The sequence below is a fragment of the Hemitrygon akajei genome, chromosome 19 (genome assembly GCF_048418815.1).
Source record: "Hemitrygon akajei chromosome 19, sHemAka1.3, whole genome shotgun sequence".
Classification (NCBI taxonomy): domain Eukaryota; kingdom Metazoa; phylum Chordata; class Chondrichthyes; order Myliobatiformes; family Dasyatidae; genus Hemitrygon; species Hemitrygon akajei.
The window spans coordinates 73,615,430-73,638,744 of record NC_133142.1 but is presented as its reverse complement, the minus strand read 5'-3'; the positions used below and the strand labels follow the sequence as shown (position 1 = coordinate 73,638,744).

The window sequence follows — 23,315 nt, the reverse complement described above, 5'->3', positions numbered from 1 at the left end:
AGTATGTGTCATCTGTCATCCATTACATTACCCTACAAGATTGCACTGAAAATGTGCAAAGGACATTCAACAAAAGGCCATTTTGATGAACACTGCTCCATAACACCTTAGATCTGTGTGTCATAAGGGTTGATACTAACTTCCTTGCGAGCTAGAATAGCTCATAAAAAGGTTAAAGTTACGCAAATTGACTGACTGGCCTGAGGTACACGTTTCCTCACCACTGCCATTTTTTCTTCTCTGACTTCCACCTGCCATACTCACTACAGAGATGGACCTTTGAAATGCAGGTTTGCCACTGAATCCTTGCAGTTCGGTGAGGCAGAGGCATCCTGAGAAGAAACCCAGTATGCGGCAGAATTGCAGAAAAATCTTTAGGGAACGTATTGGTATCAGCTTATTATTGCACACATCAACTCCAGCCTTCCTGAAACATTGACCTCCTGCTATTTGCCTACCACTGAAACTGGTCAATGGCAGATGCCATCTCACTGGCCCTAAAGTCGTCTTTGGAGCATATGGGCAGTTATGTAGTTAATGTTGTTTACGGCAGACTGTTGTTTATCGACTAGAGCTCTGCCTTTAACACGATAATTCTAAGCATACTCATCACCAAACTCCAGACCCTGGGAGTCAATGCAACAGGATCCATGACTTCCTGATCGATAGGCCACAATTAGTAAAGATAAGCCCTAACACTTCAGCTATGATGATTCTAAAGACTGGTGTTCCACCCTCAACTCCCTACCCTACTCCCTGTGCACTTGTGACTGTGTGACCTGATTATGTTTTAAACTCCATCTACAGATTTGCTCAAGGTACCACCATAGTGGACCCTATCTCTAATAGCGATGAGTTGGACTACAGGAAGGAGAAAGGGAAATTAGTGACATGCTGTCATGACAGCAATGTTTCCCTCAATGTCAGCAAAGCAAAGGACTTCAGGAAGGGGTTTATAAACATACCCCATGTATATTAATGGGGTTATACACATACCCCATGTACGTCAATGGGGTTACACACATACTCCATGTACGCCAATGGGGTTATACACATACCCCATGTATATTAATGGGGTTATGCACATACCCCATGTACGTCAATGGGGTTACGCACATACTCCAAGTGTGTCAATGGGGTTATGCACATACCCCATGTACGTCAATGGTGTTATACACATACCCGATGTATATTAATGGGGTTACGCACATACCCCATGTATATTAATGGGGTTACACACATACTCCATGTACGTCAATGGGGTTACACACATACCCCATGTATATTAATGGGGTTACACACATACCCCATGTATGTCAATGGGGTTACACACATACCCCATGTATATTAATGGGGTTACGCACATACCCCATGTATGTCAATGGGGTTAAAGTTGAGAGGGTTGAGAGCTTCAAATTCCTGGGAGTGAACATCACCAACAACCTGTCCTGCCCAACCAAGGTGAGATCATGGAGAAGAAAGCTACCAAGTGTTAAGTCTGCGGTTCACTTAAAGTAAACTTGAAGTTAGATCTGCATTCTCAGACTTTTTGTGTCTTCCTTTGAATCAGTTTCTTGTTTTGAAGTAAGATAGCATAACATTGGTGACGAGGTACTTTTTAAAATGAACCTGAGACAGTACTGACTTGTTGAAGCACAGCAAGATGTTCAAACAAAAAAAAAGTAGTGAGGAATGTAGAGTTTAAAAAAAAGCAGTGCAGTATGTGTTCTTCAGAAGGAAAGACATGATGAAGTTTTAAAAGAAGGCAGGAACAGGGAATTCACAGGTTCATAAAGAGTGAGTACCAGGTGATAATAGTTGTTAAAAAAAAGCAGAAATGGCTGGCTATATCTGAAAAGCTGACACATTTGATTATACAGAAGATAACTGGAATATGTATACTGAGCTACTTCAACAATATTTTGAAGCAAATAAAAGAGCCTATGATAAATGAGTACCAATTTTGCTGAGTTCATTGGGTTTAAAGGCATACAGTTTACTTCAAAGTTCAACTGTTCCAACCAAGTCATAAGAAATATGCTTTGCTGAAATACAACAACCACCAAGCCATGTTGAGCTTGTATGTGGTAAAAAACAGGGGCACCGGCATTGTGAAGACATGAATGAGACAACTGCAAATTGATTGGAGATCCATCCACCATTTGAATACCATATCTCCGCAATAAAGTCAGCCTCTGTGCCTCTGGCTGGAAAGCATGTTGGACCAAGGATGAAGCATGCTGTTTAGAGGAATCGTGAAAGTGACGAAAGCAGTAGTCTGACTACAACAGTTTTTGTAAGCAACATATCCGAGAAAGATTCTGATATGTTAATCAGCACTTATTTGCGAAATGTTTTAAGCCGGGAGAGAGTTCAAGGAGCTTCAGGAAAGTTGCAAGCATCTGGCTTTTGTGAGTGTAAAGAATTAGAATCATGCATTAAGGTTATTGCATGAACTTTAAGTGGGAAAGTAAACACTGCTTGTAAAAGTAGATGCAAAAAACAAACCCAGCTGAGTGAATGGAAGGCCAGAAAGAAAGGAGTAATTGGTGTCACGAAAACCAAGGATTCATCAGATGATGTTGTGGATGAGGAAAACAAGAGGAAAGAGCAGATCATAAAGAAACACTAAAAAGATTAATAAGAAAGTACTCCAGTGAACTAAATGCACATTCCAAAGATCAAGATGCACCAACAGGAAGAAGAAGAAAGGTGGGTACCACTTCCAGCAGTCTCAGAGTCGATTCCCACAACCACCACTGAGGACGGCACAGGACCTGAGATTGTTTCCACAGCCACAAGTCTCACCTGCCAAGCAGAGTAGTCCTCCTTGTCAGGAAAGACGTTATCCCACAAGGGTAAGAAATCCTTCACTGTGATTAAATCTTTAGGCCTAAATGGGACAATTTAAAATTTACTATATTGTGGATGTCTGTATGTAGTAGTTGTGTTATATAGTATACTGTATTGTGTATATAGTTAGGGTGCATTCTCTATTGTGTTGGAGTTTATAATTAAGCAGGGAGGAATGTGTGTATTTAATATTTAAGTAATACTTGTACATAATTGTTTGATTTAAGTATTATTGTTCACTTAAATAATTAATTATAAGTTATAGGTATAAATACATGAATTGCTATATTATGACACCGCCACATGATACGTGCCTGCTTTGCTTAAAATAAACACCAAGTTAGACATTCCCGGACTCTCATGTCTTCCTATGAATTAGTTTTAATATTTTAATATTTTGAAGTTATAAAACATAACGTTTGACCCCCCACCAATTTTTGTTTATAACAAGAGGAATTGAGTATAGGAGTAAAGAGGTCCTTCTGCAGCTGTACAGGGCCCTGGTGAGACCCCACCTGCAGTATTGTGTGCAGTTTTGGTCTCCAAATTTGAGGAAGGACATTCTTGCTATTGAGGGAGTGCAGCGTAGGTTCACAAGGTTAATTCCCGGAATGGCCGGAATGTCATATGTTGAAAGATTGGAGCGACTGGGCTTGTATACACTGGAATTTAGAAGGATGAGAGGGGATCTGATTGAAACATATAAGATTATTAAAGGATTGGACACACTGGAGGCAGGAAGCATGTTCCCGCTGATGGGTGAGTCCAGGACTAGAGGCCACAGTTTAAGGATAAGGGGTAGGCCATTTAGGACAGAGATGCGGAAAAACGTTTTCACCCAGAGAGTGGTGGATATGTAGAATGCTCTGCTCCAGAAGGCAGTGGAGGCCAAGTCTCTGAATGCATTCAAGAGAGAGTTAGATAGAGCTCTTATAGATAGCGGGGTCAAGGGATATGGGGAGAGGGCAAGAACGGGGTACTGATTGTGTATGATCAGCCATGATCACAGTGAATGGTGGTGCTGGCTAGAAGGGCCGAATGGCCTACTCCTGCACCTACTGTCTATTGTCTATTGTCTATTGTTGATGAACCATATAAAGCATAACACTGGTACAGCAACTGCTCTGCATGTAATCGCAATAAACTGCAGAGAATTGAAGACAGAGCTCAGCACATCACAAAAACCAGCCTCCCCTCTATGGACTCTAAAGTCTATGCTTCTCAATTCCTCAGTAAAGAAGCCAAACTAATCAAAGACCCCAACCATCCTAGACATTCCCTCTCCTCCCCTTCTCTCATCAGGCAGAAGATACAAATGTTTGAAAGGATATATCAGTAGGGTCAAGGACACCTTCTATCTCACTGTTATCAGACTCTTGATTGGACCTCTTGTATGATAAAATGGGCTCTTAATCTACCTCACAATCTCTCTCATTATGATCTTGCACTTCATTTTTACCTGCACTGCGCTTTCTCAGTAGCGTTTACTTTATTTTGCATTGTTTCTGTTTTACCTTATTCTGCCTCAATGCATTGTGTAACGATTTGATCTGTATGAGTAGCATGCACTGTATCTTGGTATATGTGACAACAATAAATTAATACCAGTACCAATATAGTCATCTATACTGAGGTACAATGAAAAGCTGGTTTTGCAAACTGTTCATACTGATCAGTTCATTACTTATTTAGAACCAGGTAAAACAATAGCACATGTGGAATAAAGTGTAACAGCAACAGAGGAAGTTCAGTGCAGGTAAAAATGCTGAAGCGCATCAAGAGAACAAGTTTAAGAACTTGGATTTATATATCAACTTTAACATTATAAAATATTCCAGGGCATTTACTTCCTGGGAAGTTGATCTGACAAAAACTGGCACCAAGGGAAGAGGCTAAGTAGCATCCAGGCCAGGACCATCAGACTCAAAAACAGTGACTTTTGCCAAGCAGTAAGGCTGATCAACACCTCCACCCACTAACCCAACAACCACTTTTTATGTACAGGCACTCCTGTGCCTAGTGTCACTTTATGGACATACAATTAATTTATGTATATAAGCTATCTTATTTATTGTGTTTTATTATTATTATTGTGTTCATTTTTATCATATTGTTATTTTTTGTGCTACATTGGATCCGGAGTAAAGATTATTTTGTTCTTTACACTTGTGAACTGGAAATGACATTAAACAATCTTGAATCTTGAATCCTGAAGCCAGTTAGTGGTTTTTAGGTGAGGTCTCCAATTGACAGATTGTATTGAGTATTTCAAAGGAGGAAAGATAGAGAAATGGGTAGGGAGGTTTATGAAGGCCCAGGAATTGAGGCCCAGGAATTAGGGCCCTGACAAATCAAGGGATGAGCAAGAGACTAGCTTGCTCTGAGAAGAGCAGTTTGTTTGGCTTAAGAGTGCTGATATAAAGAGGTGTAAGGCAACAGAGAGATTTTAAGACAAGAATTAAGACTGAGCAGAGTTTGGCTCGCTGGGAACCAATGTAGATGAACATTACAAGGAAAATAGACTAAGGAATTGTACAATTTAGCATATGGCAGCCAATATGTATAGAAGCAGTCCACTGGTCTTCAATAGGGTTGCCTAGATATTTCTGAAATATAAATTGCTAGCAAAAACTAAACCAACGAACGATGTTGGGGTTTCAAAGATAGAATATCTCCTAACGTGTTCACATGTCAAATTACTGCTTGTATTTTTGCCATGTTGGTTAATATCTGAAATACCACATCAAACAATAGTATACATGGCAAATTTGTTCTTGCATAATATTGTTCTTTCTCAGCTTTCTAGCATGTTTTGAAAGGAAGAATGTTCCCCACTCCATATAATAATAATAATTATTAATTAAAATAGATTCAATTTTATCAGAATTAAATAACAACAAAAAATGAAAAGTTAAACCATGACTCTGAACTGTGCTTTCATATCATCTTACCATCTGCTTTTAGATTTGACAAGGAGGGATTCCAATGTAAGAACTCTTTTACATAAGGTCACTGGTTAGGTCAATGGATTAAAACTGTGCCATTATCAGGTTGAAACAGTGAACAGACTCTTTTCTAGACAGAATAGGTATTGGCCTGCACTCACCTCATAGACGTTGAACTGACTTTGGCCTCGGGACAACTCTCTGTAACTGGTAGTGAACTCACCAATGAAGTCATGACTTGTATTGAAGATGGGTAGGAAACAGAAGAGAGAGGAAAGAAAAGAAGGAAAACACATTAAATCTGTGAGTTTCATCTAGATTTTAGTCCACTAGTCATTTATGCTTTCTCCTCTCTGTGTGAAAGCAGCTATCAGGATATTAAAGGGAGAGAGTCTCCCAGCTTTGTCATGGAGGTCTGAGAGTGAGAAACTCAGAAATCTGAATTCTGATTTGTTCTCCTTCATTCGTTGTCACAACTAATGCACAGGTGATCACATTGTGAGCATTCAAAACATACACGAGATTGGAAGAAGTTCAAGTGAATCACTTCCCATAAGTACTGTTTGTATCTCCAGATGGTGCCAAGTGAACAGGTAAAAGAGGAGATGTTGCATCTCCTGCATGGGAAGGTCCTATGAAAAGGGAAATGGTCAATGGCGGAAAAAGAGTGGACCACAAAGTAATCAAAGGTATGGGATATTTGCAATATTGAAAGAGGTAGGAGGGAAAATGCATCTGGTGGTGGAATCTCACTGAGTGTGGTAGAAGGTGTGAACAATGGTCCATTGAATTCAGAGACTGTTGGGTGGAAGGTGATGATGAGAAGATTTCAAACCTTGCTGTGAACCAGGTGAAGGGGGCAGAGAAGAGTTGTGGGAAATAGATGAGGTGCATTAAAAGGCTCTGCTAATCACTGTTGAGGGTAAGTATGTTTAATTGATTTTCAACAAACAACCATCTAATTAACAGAAGTAACTGATTATAATTCATATCCAGGCCTTCCCCATGTAAGTAACAACTTCCATTATTTATAGATGTCAATAAATTGATATTGTGCATAAGTCAGAAAAACCCCGCAAAACACAGAAATCATTCAATATTTCAATATAGTAACCATTACAAGAAGTAGCATCATAAACAAATAAAGTTGGTAAGAAAGAACTATACTAAAAGTGGAAAAAGAGGAAGCTAGTTCTGCTGTTTGTTGGTATGTCAGACTTCTAATGTTAATGTTACGGGAAATTGCTCATACGTGGGGACATCTATAGATTGGGCATTCAAAACTCAGAGACAGCCATTACCTGTTAGCAAATAGCCACAAGTGACATTCCTTGCACTGAATAATTCTTTGGAAATAGACAAAAAAATTGAGCATTAATGAGAGCCTGTCGATGGAAGCAGGATCAAGAAGCCTCGATAAAAAGATTAGAAAACGTAAACTCATAAGTAACCCTGCAAAATTTAACACATTTGCTTTTTTTTAGAAATGAACTGAAATATTTATTTTTTTAACAAAGTTTCATTAACTTGCTTTTAGTGATGTCTGTATCAAAACCTTTAAATCCTTTTACTCCTGAACTTTGTTCATATTCTCACCATCTAACTAACCTTGATTCTGCTAAGTGGAGTTTATGCGATAACATACACACCCAATGGCCGCTTTATTACGACCTCCTGCACCTAATAAAGTGGCCACTTAGCGTATATTCATGGTCTTCTGCAGCTGCAGCCATCCACATCAAGTTTCACCACATTGTGCATTCGGACATGTTCTTCTGCACACCACTTTTGTAGTGTGTGAGTTATTGCTGCTTTCCTATCAACTGAATCAGTCTGGTCATTCTCCTCAGATGTCCTATTAACAATACTTTTTTGCTCACAGGACTACAGCTCAGTGGATGTTTTTGTTTTTTTCACCATTCTCTGTAAACTCTAGAGATTGTTGTGCATGAAAATCCCAGGAGATCAACAGTTTCTGAGATACTCAAACCACCCTGTCTGGCACCAACTGTTGGGAAGCGGACCCAAATGCAGGATACAGACACTGAAGTAGTATGTTTATTAAGAGTAACCAGGGAGGCCAAGGGGCGAGGACAAAATGTCAACCTGGATGTAAACGTAGAAGAACAAACTGGAAAACCTGGACTAGGACTTGGGTCTTGGACTTGACTGGGAACTCAGGTTTTGGCAGGGACTTGGTACCTGGGTCTTGACTTGGCTCTTGACTTAGAACTCAGACTAGGCTTGACCTGGAACACGGACTCAAACTCAGACTTGACTTAACTTGGACTTAGACTTAACTTGAAACTTGGACACGGACAAAGAGCCGGGATTCCTTACTCGGACACGGAGCTGGGATTCCTTACTCGGACAAAGAGCCGGGATTCCTTACTCGGACACGGAGCCGGGATTCCTTACTCGGACACGGAGCCGGGACTCCTTACTCGGACACGGAGCCGGGATTCCTTACTCGGATACGGAGCCGGGATTCCTTACTCGGACATGGAGCTGGAACTCCTTACTTCAAACTGCCAGCAATTCTCTGCCGGCCATGAAAGCTTCAGAATTCAGACCTTTCTTTCTCGGAGCAGCGGCAAACAGTCGGTAACTCAGCTGGACACAAAAACGACTGAATTTGCTAAGCAGCCAGAGGCACCAAAGTAACCTAGAGTACTCGGCGTATCCACGATACTTCAGTCTTCCCGTACTGGCTGAGGTCACGTGTTTCCGGTAACTGGTTTCTGGTGACGAGCTTATCGTGTGGGTTTCTGATGGGACAGTCCAGCGAAGGAATAGCTGAACCTCGTTGCAGGCCAGAAACGAGAATCAGATGCCTCCATTAAAGCCCTCAACGGAACACAGGAAAACAGAAACAACTGAGATGCGGAATCCACGGACCGGACTGTGAACTGGAATGCAGAGTCGATGGACCGGACCGTGACACCAGCAATCATTCCACAGTCAAAACCACTTGGATCACATTTCTTCCCCATTCTGATGTTTGGTCTGAACAACAGCTGAACCTTTTGACCATGTCTGCATGCTTTTATGCATTGAGTTGCTGCCACATGACTAGCTGATTAGATTTTTACATCAATGAGGATGTGTACCTAATAATGTGGCCACTGGCTGCACATCCTTCTTCTCTCATGGCAATTAGGAAACAGTGGCCAAGAAACCATTTAATCCCATCTGGTGAAGTTATTGGTGTGTAAGGAATTCCAGATCTAGCTAAACTGAAGGAATTGTAATATATTCTTCCACAATACATTAAATATACAATATGTTTTTGTCTTCATTCAGAAAGTAACTCAATGTATTAATCTACAGTGAGTCAACAGCAATAAATGTTTTATCCTGAAACATTACATCAATAAAACTTCTGAGGGTTAAAAAAATAGATTTTTTTCCAGACATAGAATGTATCATAGTTAATTAAATTATATGCCCCAATGTTATTACTAAAACTTTATAAATAAATTATGAGTCAATGTGATATATGATGTGGTGTGGAGCTTCTGGGAGATGGCTACCCAATGCTCCTCTTACCTATATCCTTCTAATTTTCTACAGGTTATGGGTTATAACAATCAGGTTTCAGATGAAGTTCCATTGTGCAGCAAGTAAAACACTGAGGTGTTGCTGAACTTCTGGTCCAGTTTTTCCCCATGCACATTCATCTTCTTTTGGGATTGAGGGTGACTTGCTCTCACTCTTCTATCATGAGTTACAGTTTAGCAATTTACAAATTTACAATTTTAAGGATTAGTTTCTCCTCCCCAATGTAACTCCAAAAGCTTTCAAAGTAACAGGCAGCATGGACTAACGTTCCATGGTCGCATTAAATGGTTTTCTGTACTTCAAGGAAGACAAACTCTACACTGCTCAACTGAAGCTCCTTATAAACACTGCAGGTGCCATTTGCTTAATAAGCTTGTGTCGTGCAGAAAACCTCATGTGGGTTGCTTGGATCGATCAATTAGCACAAGAGTGCCATGCTGTGCTGACCTTCAATTCACTAAGAAAAGACGTGCTGGTTCCAGGAGGTGCTTGTTATCAGAGCAACTGTACAAGGGCCTCTCTTGTAGAGGGAGCTACCAATTGTCCAGCTCACATGAAGAGAGCGAATAAGCACATGTTACAGTGACAGGTTCACATATAATTTCTCAGGTGTTGCTGCACCTTCCTTCATCAGTTGACTGATAACAAAGCTAACCAAATTGGTACTGAGTGCCACAGGTAATGCAGGTTGTTGTGGGACAGCAATGAAAGTCACACCAATGGAGTGACTACAAGCGTAACTAATGTTTGGGGTAAGATGCAGTACAGTTGTCAGACAGCATGCAATCAAGGGATTTAGTTGTACAATTATCCAATGAAATGAATGCAGCACAATGCATAATAAAATTTGCAGAGGAAAAATTGGCTGCACTACAATTCTCAATCAGTCCCAATTTCCAAAGCCTGTTTACCATCTGAAAGGGTTGTGACATGCCAATGAAATATCCACTCTATATTGTCAAAAAAATGTCAGAGCGTTGTTCATTAGAGACAATTGCTTGGCTCTGCATCCCCTGTGATCTGTGAAATATTCATGATGACTTCTTTTCTAAATTTGGTTCGAATATAACTGTGCAGCCATGAGCTGCTGTGCCATGCTGTGTGGGAGGAAGGGGATTTCTGCTCTCTGAGGAGGCTGCAATTCTCTTTCTAACATTTGTTGACAGTGTCCAATACCGTAGGCACGATCTCACACAGGAATTTTAAAGGGACTCTGAGGTGTTGTCTGAAAGGAAATGAACACTGACAACAATGGAATGTTATTGTGTTGTGTCTTACCAAAGTGAGCAACCTATAACTTTTAAATAAACAGAAAGGAATCAGTCTGGCATTGTCAACATTGTTAACCAGCAAGGTATCAAACCAGGCTTGAATGGGCTATGATGTTGCCATGGTAAATCACTCTGCAAGATATTGCCTTGTTCTAATATAGAGCAAACTGACACACAAACGTATTTTAGTCAGGAGCTCAAAACAAGATGAGAAAGTAGTCTTGACAGTATTCTAACTGGTTGTATAGTTGCAGCCCATGTCAGTTTCACATGTTCTCGATATTTATTGTGTATTTATTTAGTTATTATTCATTTTTATTTCTTTTTTTCTTTTCTTTTGTATTTGCATAGTTTGATATATTTTATACATTAGCTGTTTGTCTGTTCTGTTGGGTACGGTCTTTCATTAGTACTATTGTGTTTTTTGTAATTACTGTAAATGCCTGCAAGAAAATGAATCTCAGTGCTGTGCAAAGGGCTGAGGCACCCTCGCTACTGTGGTGCTGGGAAGTTCGTGAACCCTGTAGAATTGTCACTGTCTCTGCATAAAATGTGATCAGATCTTCATGTAACTCCTAAAACTAGATAAAGGAAACCAAATTAAATAAATGACACAAAAACATTATACTTGTTCATTTATTTATTGAGAAAAATGAACCAATATTATATTTGTTGAAAAAGTATGTGAACCTTTGTTTTCAGTAAATGGTGTGACCCTCTTGTACAGCAATAACTCCAACCAAACGTTTCTGGTAACTGTTGATCAGTCCTGTACATCGACTTAGAGGAATTTAAGGCCATTCCTCCTTATAAAATTGCTTCAACTCTGGGACGTTGGTGGGCTTCCTTGCATGAACTGCTTGTTTCAGCCCCTTCCACAACATTTCTATAGGATTAAAGTTTGAACTTGACTCAGCCTCCTCCAGAAATCCCAGCATCACAGATGTCAGCATGCAGCCAATCCAATTCACACCACGTGATATCAAGAAATGGCTGAAAGCATTAGGTACTGCAAAAACTATGGGCCCAGACAAAATCCTGGCAATAGTTCTTAAGACTTGTGCTCCAGAACTTGCCGCGCCAGTAGCCAAGCTGTTCCAGTACAGCTACAACACTGGCATCTACCTGGCAATGTGAAAAATTTCCCAGGTATGTCCTGTACACAAAAAACAGGACAAATCCAATCCAGCCAACTACTGGCCTATCAGCCTACTCTCAATCATCAGCAAATTAATGGAAGGGGTCATCAACAGTGCTGTCATGCAGCACCTACTGGGCAATAACCTGCCTACGGATGCCCAGTTTGGGTTCCGTCAAGACCACTCAGCTCCTGACCTCATCACCTCCTTGGTCCAAACGTGGACCAAAGAGCTAAATACCACAGGTGAGGTGAGAGTGATAGCCCTCGACATCAAGGCAGCATTTGACCGAGTATGGCATCAAGGTGCCCCAGCTAAAATGGAGTCAATGCGAATTAGGGGAAAATCCTCCGCTGGTTGGAATCATATCTGACACAAAGGAAGATGGTTGTGGTGGTTGGAAGTCAATCACCTCATCCTCAGAACATCACTGCAGGAGTTCCTCAGGGATGTGTCCTTGGACCAGCCATCTTCAGCTGCTTCGTCACTGACCTTCCTTCCATCATAAGGTCAGAAGTGTGGATGTTCACAGGTGACTGCACAATGTTCTGCACCATTCGTGACTCCTCAGATAGTGAAGTAGCTCATACTCGAATACAGCAGGACGTGGACAATATCCAGGCTTCGGCTGGCAAGTGCCAAGTAACATTCGAGCCACGCAAGTATCAGGCAGTGACCATCTCCAACAACACTCGAAGCTTAACACCATCAAGTACAAGGTAGCCAACTTGATTCGTACCCCTTCCACAAGCATCCAGTTCCTCCATCATTGATGAACAGTTTCAGCAGTGTGTACTATCAACAAGATTAACCGCAACAACGCGCCATAGTTCCTAAGGCCAGTGGCGTATCTAAGGTATGGCAGGTATGGCACGTGCCCTGGGCATCACTTGAAGGGGGGCTCCACTGAGCAGTTTCTATTAAAGTCAGACAAACCATCCTCGGATAATGAAAGAAGAATTTTCTTCAGATGTATGATCTGTCTTTGATTATCATGGGTGAGAAGCACTAGGATGGCCTTATTTTAGAGCACTGTGTAAGAGGATCATGAAACGTTTCTTCATGAAGAAGGAAAGTGGAGCTGAAGGACGGAAGAGACGAAATTTGGAGGTGGAGGAAGCCAAGAAGTCAAGTAAGTTCTTCATGTCCTTCTTTGAAAAGCTCGGAACAAGTAGTTCGACACATTCCATGGAGTCACCTGCACCTGCTACAAGTTTGTTAGAATCCGAAGGTGGATCAAGTACAAATATGTCACAAGCCGAGGAGGAAGTCAAGTCGGATAAATCCGAGTATGATGAGATTAGGAGTGAGTCTGCCACAGAGAACGTGGACATAACAGAAGGGGATGACAATGGTGGTGGTGGTGGTGGTAATGTTGAGTTTATTGACGAGATTTTACCTGACGACACTGAACCTAGTGAACTGGATGGTGTCAAAGAGCCTTGAACTGTCATACCAGAAGTGATTGAACAGCATGACATTGGACTTCTGAAGTTCGACAAGGATACTGGAGAAGCAATTCTGCCTGACGCGTTGAGAACAGAAATAATAAAGCTGAGTTTGAAGTATTTCCAGAACAGTGAGGGGCATTTCCTACCAACAAATAACTGGTCAATGAACAAAACTTGGTTCAAGAGGAAATTGGCAAATGGTCGTGATGAGGAAGTGACTCACTCATGGCTGGTCTATTCCCCTTCTAAATAGTCTGCATTTTGTATCTATTATCTTCTCTATTCCTGGTCAGACCATCAATCCTCATTGGAGCAGGGAAGTGGATTCAACCAGTGGAAAGCACCTGAAAGGATTAGTGTTCATGAAAATGCCAAGAATGATTGGGAATGCTTCACACAGTGGAAAGAAATGGAAAGAAATTTAGCTGGAAACAGAGGAGTTATTGATGTGGTATTTCAGTCACAGATTGAGAAGGAAAAGCAGAAGTGGCGTGATATCTTGACGAAAATACTTCACTGCCTAAAATTCCTTGCGACTCAGAACCTGGCTTTGCGAGGACACAGGGAGTCACTTCAGCTAGACGATGACTCCAATGTGGGAAATATCTTTGGCTTACTGAAACTACTGGCCATCTTTGACCCTGTCATAAAAGAACAGCTCACTCATTTGGAAAGTCATCCTGGATCCACGTCTTATCTTTCACTGGGTGTCCAGAACAAATTCATCTACATGACGTATCCACTGTTCGCCAGAGTTTACTGAGAAGCATTTGTAAAGCCAAGTACTATGGTCTCATGCTCGACTCGACTCCTGATCAGGCACACCGTGAGCAGATGTCCGAAGTAGTGAGGTATGTGGAAGTTTATTTTGAGAGGAAAACAGCCTGTGTTAGAGAGTCCTTCCTTGGATTTATCCAGATAAGCCATAAGGATGCTGAGAGCTTGGTTGAAGACTTCTTGAAACAGCTAGAGAAGGACGAAATGGAGCTACAGGATTGTCGGTCACAGTGCTATGACAACGCTGATGTGATGGCTGGACACAGAAGTGGTGTTCATCAAAGAATCAGTGAGAAAAACAACCTGGCAGTGTTTGTGAATTGTGACAATCACTCACTCAACTTGGTGGGTGTACATGCAGCCAAGCAGGATACAATGATGGTCACATTTTTTGGAACCATCGAAGTTCTCTATGTGTTTTTCTCTCATTCCACACAGTGCTGGGAAAAACTCAAAAACGCTATACCTGTGGTTATTAAGTCGGAGTCCGAAACCAGGTGGAGTACAAGGACAGAAGCAGTGAAGCCCGTCAACAAGTACCTTGAGGAGATACTTCAAGTTCTCTAGGACATGATAGACAATGAAAACGAGACCAGTGAAACAAGAAGAGATGCCAGGCATCTGTTGCATTACGATTTTCTGATTTTGCTAGGATTTTGGAATAAAGTACTCATTCACATTGACCGTATTCAAAAGAGGCTGCAGAATTCTAGCATAAACTTCCATGATCCTGCCCTGGATTTGAAAGCCCTTCGAGATCATTTTTATGATGAAAGAGAAGTGTTGGTCAGTGAGTTACTCGAAGAAGGAGTCAGTCTCTGTCAAGAATGGAATATTGAAGTTGAAAGACATCACAGACGAAAGAAACGAATGGCTGATGAGAACTTGAGAGACACTGGGTTAACAGCTAAGGAAGAAATGGAAAGAGTCATGAAGGGAACACTCGACCATCTTCACAGAGAAATGGAGGAAAGGTTCGCTCATTTGCACGACACTGACACCGAGTTTGGGTTCCTTCTCGATGTCGAGGGACTGTGTTACGGCACCGACAGTAATGACCTAAAGAAGAAGTGTGAAAATTTGGGCGAATTGTACAGTTCTGATGTTGATAGACAGCAGCTATATGAAGAAATTTTGGATTGCAGAATGTTGCTATCAAGGCAGGTCAACATGAAAATATCAAGACCTGAAGAGCTTCTTGAATTTATTGTTCAGTATGGAGATGAGAGCATCTTCCCCAACCTTCGCATTGCTATTCAGATAATGCTAACCATAGCAGTTTCCATCGCCAGCTGTGAGAGATCATTCAGCAAGTTAAAGAGCCTCCATGGATCAAGGCAGACTCTGTGATCTTGCTTTGCTGAGTATAGAAAGAGAAGAAACTGAAAAAACTGACTTTGATCACATCATAGACCAATTTGCATCAGTGAAAGCACGGAAGGTGCAGTTATAATTTTCATGTAGTGCCATAATTTGTTGATTAAAAGATTAACGAGCTCAGGGACTTCCGGTAAGATGGCGATTGTTTAGCTGCTCCGAACTTTTGTTCCGTTACTGTCGCTACCTTTGCACTAAATGTCTCCATTTTTTTAAACCTTAGTTAGGAATTATTTCGGTATCTCTTACTTGCCTGTGAATATATCTAACTTACAATGTTTAGCAAGAGTTCTAAATCCAGGAGAAAAGAAGCTATGACCGCGTCGGACGAGACGCTGGTTGCGCTGGGAAAGCTCCGAGACGAAATCTTAAAGGAATTTAAAACCGCTTTCAAACAGTTAGAAGACAAACTGGATCGGATCAATGATAAAGTGGACAAACATGCTGAACACTTATCTCGCATCGATTCGACTTCTGAAGATTTAGAAAGTCGTGTTCGATACTTGGAGACTCTCTGTTCCAGCTTAGAGGAAAAATCTAATAAACTTCTTTCCAAAATGGTGGATCTCGAAAATCGCAGCAGACGCTGCAACCTCAGAATTCTGGGACTACCAGAGGCGACTGAAAAGGGATCAACCGTGAAGTTTTTCGCCGAGTTTCTCTGTGAGTTATTCGGGAAAGATTTGCTTCCGAAGCTGCCCGAGCTCGAACGGGCACACAGAGTTTACGTTCCCCCCGGAATTCTGGGCTCCCGTCCGTGACCAGTAGTCTTGTGTTTCCATCAATACCAGGTAAAACACAGTCTGATTGTGGAGGCACGTCGCAGAGGTTCTTTTTCTTACCAGGATACAACCATTCGCTTTGTGGAAGATTTTGCACCCCAGACTTTAAAGATGCGCTCTGAGTTTAAAGGCGTAATGAAAGTGCTTTTTGATCATGGTTTCGAACCTTCCCTTCATAATCCTGCTGATCTACGAATCAAGCTTAATACCAGGGAATTCAAGTGGTTCAAATCAGCAAAGGAAGCTGAAGCGTTTGTGGCAAGTCTTCTGGCTATCCAGTCATCTTCGGAATCTGATCGGACCTCCTAAAATGGTGGGTAAGTACTCCTTGTAGTAAAATTACTTTCTCTGGACTCGGAATTCACTTGAATCACTCAGACATTATTCATTGAAACTTTAAGGGCTGTTGACAATCTCTCCCGGGATTTGGTGTGTGTGTAACCTATTTTTATTCTTGTATAACTTTACCTACAGAGTTCTACAACTAACTCTAACTTGTTTTGGAGGTTCGAAGTCTTTAGTGAAGGCTTCCCTGTTTGTCGGTTCACAGTTCAACTGCTGATTTATTTTTCCTTTGTTTTAAATATTTATTTATTTTATCTTTTTCTTTTCTTCACCCTTTTTCTAATCTCTGAATTTTTCTCTCCCTTCTCTGTAAATGGTTGATAAATACTCGTCTTGAATTTATAATTTTCCCCTTCCTCTTCTTTTTTCTTTTTCCTTCTTACCTTTTTTTTCCCTTTCTCTTACTTTATTCTTCTATAATGTTTCGCGGGTAGGTTAGTTTTGGTTTTCTTCCGATTTTCTCTGTATTAAGTGGTATATTTCTGCAGAAGGTGTTCTAATCTGTAGTTATGTTTTCTAGTCCATAAACTAGTTACTATTTGCTATAGTATTTATACGGAACTGTTGTTAATGACACAGATCTGGAAGTTGTATTTGGGTTAATTTTTTTGGTAGAACTAGCTACTTGTTTTGGTAGCCGTCTAGTCTTGGGTTGTGCAGGTGGGGTGGATTTTCCAGTTCCAACATCTCTTTATTGCTTAGGACATGTTTATATTTTGACCTTACGAATCTATGTTTACATCTCTGCTCCCAGACTGCTATTGTACTGCTTGACTGTTTATATGCCTGCTGCCTTTTATGCATTAGTATTTGATAATGGCTAGTGCACTTAAATTCATGAGCTGGAATGTAAAGGGATTGAACCACCCTGTTAAAAGGAGGAAGGTATTCTCACATATTAAACAACTCAAAGCTGACATTGCTTTCCTCCAAGAAACTCATATCCGTTGTTCTGATAACTCCCGGCTTCTGTCAAAGTGGGCGGGTCAGCATTTTCATTCATCCTTTGCCGCTAAAGCTAGGGGAGTTTCCATTCTTATTAACTCAAATATTCCTTTTGAACTCCATAATAAAATATCTGATACAAATGGCCGTTTTATTATTGTAGCTTGGAGAAATTCTGGAAAGATGTCTTCACTACATTATCGGGTATTCTGAATCAGCATCTAGAACCTAACCCCTTAATTGCTCTGTTCGGTTTTTGGGGCGAGACAGATTTATGTCTGGGTCCGACCAAATGCCGAATACTATCCTTTGCCTCTCTCCTGGTGAGACGCTTGATCCTCCTTAGATGGAGAGATGTTGCCCTGCCCACTCATGCAAAATGGCTTAACGACATTATGGCCTGCTTGGACCTCGAAAAAATTCATTATTCAGTTCTGAATTCGGATCTAAAGATCCATAAGGTCTGGGGACCTTTTATCGAGTACTTTCATAACCTTCCTCTTGACTAGGGTTTTTTTTTTCGTTTTTTTTCTTCTTTTCGGTCCCTTGCTTTCAGCTCCTTTTTTTTCTGGTAGTAGGCATTATTATCCTCTGTTATTAAGTGTATTTACAGTCTGGGAGTTTGACTGTCCGGACTTATACTCTTCATACTGTGAGGTGGTTGGTCTGGAGTTGTTGTTTTTTTCTTGTGTTGTGGGGCTTGGGGAGGACACTAAGCTCACTTGTCTTCAATTCAGGTGCTTTTTTGTTAAACTCTCTTCCTTTGTAGCATATTGTTATTGTATGCTTAATCTTGCACTGTATTAATGCTCCTCATTGGGATTTGGGGTTTTTAATTTTGTAAAATGTTTTGAAAAACTAATAAAAAAATTTAAAAAAGAAGATTAACAAGCTTGACTTGTATTTTTGAGCTGATATTATGGTAAAGTTATCTAAAAGATGGGTGGCAGTTGTTCAGACGGGTGCAATTTCAGTGCTTGCCATAGGCGCTTTTTTCCGTAGATACACCTTCTCAAGGGGAACTAGGGATGGGCAATAAATACTGGCTTAGTTGTGATGCCCACATCCCACTTTAATGAATAAATTTTAAAAAACATTGTCGGGCATAGGGCCTGTTTCTGTACTGTACTGTTCTACGTTCTACAACATTTATCAAATTACTTAAAAAAGAACAGGGATTTTTTTCAAAATTCCCAATAACTAAAGGACACTAAGTGGTGTGAAAGTAAAATGAATGAAGATATTATTGTGGGACCTAATTGTTGTATATGGTTATTTGTTTCAGTTTTCAATAGCTTTCAAAACACATCTCACTTCAATGAACACAATAGGGAGCTTGGGACACAGGAAACATTGAAATCTTTTGAATTTATATTATCGTACTGTAGCACAGACCCTCCCCAAAGATTTACCTCAAAACACAACTTTAATGAAAAGAATATCAGCAACTCGTTCTGCTGACAGTCAAACAAAATTCATTTCCTGGTGTCTGTTAATTCCATATTTCTTTCAGTGGCTGAGTAAAAATGAAATTTGCTTTCTTAAAGAGTTAGAAGATTTTTAAAAAATCAGTCTTGCAAAATTGTCGCCATTTACTTTATTTAGAGATACAACGTGGAATAGGCCATTTCGGCCCAACAAGCTGGGAGCTGCACCACCCAGCAGCCCACCTATTTAACCCCGGTCTAATCACAGGGCAGCTTACTTAGTCTACTAACCAGTATGTCTTTGGAATGTGGGAGAAAGCTGACACGGTCACAGGAAGGAACACATAATCTCCTTACAGAGGATGTTGGAATTGAAGTTTTCTCTGACGCTCTGAGCTGTAATAGCATCGCACTAACCTGTATGCTACAGTAGTTATTGCCCTGCTGACTTCCCTATAGATTTTACTAGTAAGTCTCTACAGGCCTTTTGTCCAATGGGGTCAGGTTCTACCTTAAATTTTTAAATGCAAAAGCAGCAAATTAAAGAGGAAGATGGTTTCACAGAATATTATCATTCCGGTGCCTCTGGGAACACCAGGAGACTTTGGTTTGATATCCATTAGACTAAGTTCAGTCAGTGCGGTGATTTAAATATTGAATACACTGTTTCCCCTGGCAATGCTAGACAGCATGTTCCAAAGTTTAGTGTTATAATCACCTTGGCAGATGTTGTCCTTTTCATGACACCATTCTATTGCCTCGTAGAAGGAAATTCACACTTGCAAAAATGGGAACAGGTCCTTTTCTAATTTTATTTTATTTCATTTATACTTGGAGATACACAATGGAATACATACTTTCAGCCTTTTGAGCCGTGCTGCCCCAGAAACCCCCAACAACCCCAATTTAACCCTGAACTAATCATGGGACAATTCACAAGGACCATTTAACCTCCCCCGTATATCTTGGGAGTATGGGAGGAAACTGGAGGGCCCAGGGAAAACCCATGCATTCCAGGGACAGAGGACTCCAGGACTGAACTCCAAACTCCAACGCTCTGAACTGCAATGGTGTTGCACTAACCACTTCACTATTGTATCTTGTTGGGTAGTAGACGGGGATCTACATTCTTTCTCTCTATTCAACTATTGAAACCATATTGCAGAAGTGGTAAACAGTATTTTGAGTTCCTTGGAAAATCAAACACTTTTATTTTTGTACAAAAGCCATGAATAAATGTTCTTATATAGCATTGTTCACAATCAACTAACACAACATCAACAGACAGCAAGCAGTAAATAGTCTACTACATACTTAGTTCACTACAATCCTCCAACTTCCAACTATACTGTATGCTTTGTTTAGCTTCTGGTCATAAACAGGAGTCAGTCTTCAGTTCTTAAAATGTAAATGGCACACAGTAATCAGTATGAAGTTAAAACAAGTACTGTCTAAGAGCAGCTTTGCAAACAAGCTCTGTAAAGAGCAAGATGCTCTGTCTATAGAAAGCAACCGCACCTGGTTTCTTACTACTTGAGCAATGCAATATTTAATTACGGTTGTTTCAAAACAGACAACGCTGACAAAGTTACTTAGTTCCAGAAAGCTTTCAGACAAGACGGATGATATCATTCTGACATGTTTATAGTTGGGAGTTTTAAGTACTCAAGGAAGTTGTTTTACAGCATTGATGGCAGGTAGTTGAGAACTATTTCTCTGAGAAGCTTTTAGATTGTGTAAAAAGGGTATCTGAGGGATATCATATTCATGTGAAGTCACCCAGGTGGTAGAGAAAGGGTTCAAACATAGAGGGGAGTTCAGGATTATTAGGAATGGGGTAAGGAACATCATGAAGCATGGGGTGAACTGGAATCCATTCCTCTGGTTTCAATTTCTGCAACAGACTCATTAATCTGCATCATTCATATGTCTTTTTAGTTTATACAAATTGTACTTGTGCTTTGGAAATCATTTGTCCTGCGTGTTTTAGAAATGCTTTGTAATTTGGTCATGACTTCCAATATAACTCGGAGTCCTGCCATGTGCAGAAGTTCGCTGATGACACGGCCATAGTGGGGTGTGTCAGGAATGGACAGGAGGAGGAGTATAGGAAACTGATACAGGACTTTGTGATATGGTGCAACTCAAACTACCTGCGTCTCAATGTCACCAAGACCAAGGAGATGGTGGTGGACTTTAGGAGATCTAGGCCTCATATGGAGCAAGTGATCATTAATGGAGAATGTGTGGAGCAGGTTAAGACCTACAAGTATCTGGGAGTACAGTTGGACGAGAAGCTAGACTGGACTGCCAACACAGATGCCTTGTGCAGGAAGGCACAGAGTCGACTGTACTTCCTTAGAAGGTTGGCGTCATTCAATGTCTGCAGTGAGATGCTGATGATGTTCTATAGGTCAGTTGTTGAGAGCGCCCTCTTCTTTGTGGTGGCGTGTTGGGGAGGAAGCATTAAGAAGAAGGACGCCTCACGTCTTCATAAGCTGATAAGGAAGGCGGGCTCTGTCGTGGGCAAAGTACTGGAGAGTTTAACATCGGTAGCTGAGCGAAGGGCGCTGAGTAGGCTACGGTCAATTATGGAAAACCCTGAACATCCTCTACATAGCACCATCCAGAGACAGAGAAGCAGTTTCAGCGACAGGTTACTGTCGATGCAATGCTCCTCAGACAGGATGAAGAGGTCAATACTCCCCAATGCCATTAGGCTTTACAATTCAACTGCCAGGACTTAAGAACTTTTTTTTTTTAAAGCTATTATTAATGCTTTTTGAGTTAGTGATTTAGATGCATATCATATTATTACTGAGTTAAGTATTGTATGTAATGAGTTTTTGCTACAACAAGTGTATGGGACATTGGAAAAAATGTTGAATTTCCCCATGGGGATGAATAAAGTATCTATCTATCTATCTATCTATCTATCTATCTATGTTTAAGATAGAAATCCTCTGTGAGTTTTAAATGTGTTTTATGAATGTTTGGATTTGAACTTGTAGCACTGAAAATAAATGAAACGTTTTGAATGACTTTATTAGCTGGAAGTACCTTTTCCTTGGCAGGGAGAAGGGATCCACTGCTCAAACAGTAGGTACCTGCAGCTAAGTTCACTGTGGAGATAAAGCAGGGATGCAACATAGCCTTTAAAGATTGAGGAGTTACAGTATAATCTCCCTTCAGTGAGAATACTCACGGCTATTTATATTGGATAAGGCTTATCGTCTTTGTTTGAGACTAGATTTTCACAGTCAGCAAACCTAACACCATTACACAAGCATAAATTAATATCTGATGCATAACTGCAATTCAGTGACTACTCTCTGCATGTTCCCAACCAATTGTAAGTGTCTTTAAGCATGAAAAAAGTTTAAAAGTGTAAATTGTAAGCGTAATTGTAATTTCATCATGGTCTAGTAAGGAAATACTAGAAAAGCCTACAGAAGGTAGTGGATATAGTTCTCTCCACCAATGAACACATCTACACAGAGCGCTATAACAGGAAAGCAGGATCCATCATCAGGGATGCTCTCTTCTCACTGCTGCCATCAGGAAGAAGGTACAGGAGTCTCAGGATCCACACATTCAGATTCATTAACAATTATTACCCCTCAACCATCAGGCTCTTGAACCAGAGGAGATGTCTTCACTCAACTTCACTCACAGCTTCACTAAATCATCCAGAACCTATGGACTCACTTTCAAGGATTCTTCATCTCATGTTCTCAATATTTATTGCTTATTCATTTATTGCTATTATTTTTTCCTTCATATTTGCACAATTTGTTGTCTTCTGCACATTGGTTGTTTGTCTGCCCTGTTGAGTGTGGTCTTTCATTGATTCTGTTATGGTTCTTGGATTTACTGAGTATGCTCACAAGAAAATAAACCTCAGGGTTGTATATGGTGACAAATATGCACCTTGATAATAAATTTACTTTATACTTTGAACTTATTCTTACCTGCCATCACGATCCCAGTCATAGACATCCACCTTCACTGTTCTAAAGCAGATTGGTGAAAAGCAAGCACATGATATTAGTACAATTGCTGACATGGATCCAGTAGCCTTTCCCACTGGCTGTGTTTTATCATAAGAAGTATTTAATTTTCTATTATTTTTAAAGATGAGAATTTAAGAGAGCTGGACCTTGAAGACAAACAATGAGGTTAATGGAACTTGCTTACAAGATTATTGGAGAGTAATAAATATTCAACAGCTACAGTAAAGACTAAATATCAGCGGGCATTTTCTGAGCAAACTCAGAGATGACCAGAAGAAAGACAGAAAGAAGAAAATATTAAGTGGGGGGGTGGGGAAGAGAAAGGTAATAAAAAGGAGTTTAAAGAGAGGGCTTTGTAGGACCGAGGTTAGGAGTCCTGAGACACTGGTTAAATGGCCTAAACAGAGTTGGAAGTTTCTTTACTTATTT

General features: G+C 40.5%; 1 protein-coding gene across 3 annotated transcripts in view; it reads right to left on the bottom strand.

Moving 5' to 3' along the window:
* The window catches only part of cpne9 (copine family member IX), a 627,771-nt gene that overhangs the window by 102,742 nt on the left and 501,714 nt on the right, over positions 1-23,315 (bottom strand). For all 3 annotated transcript variants that reach the window (XM_073072861.1, XM_073072862.1, XM_073072863.1), the window contains 2 exons: positions 22,845-22,886; positions 5,960-6,035 (listed from right to left, as the gene is read on the bottom strand). In XM_073072861.1, the coding sequence (XP_072928962.1) occupies positions 5,960-6,035; positions 22,845-22,886 (118 nt within the window). The remainder of the gene's footprint in view (positions 1-5,959; positions 6,036-22,844; positions 22,887-23,315) is intronic.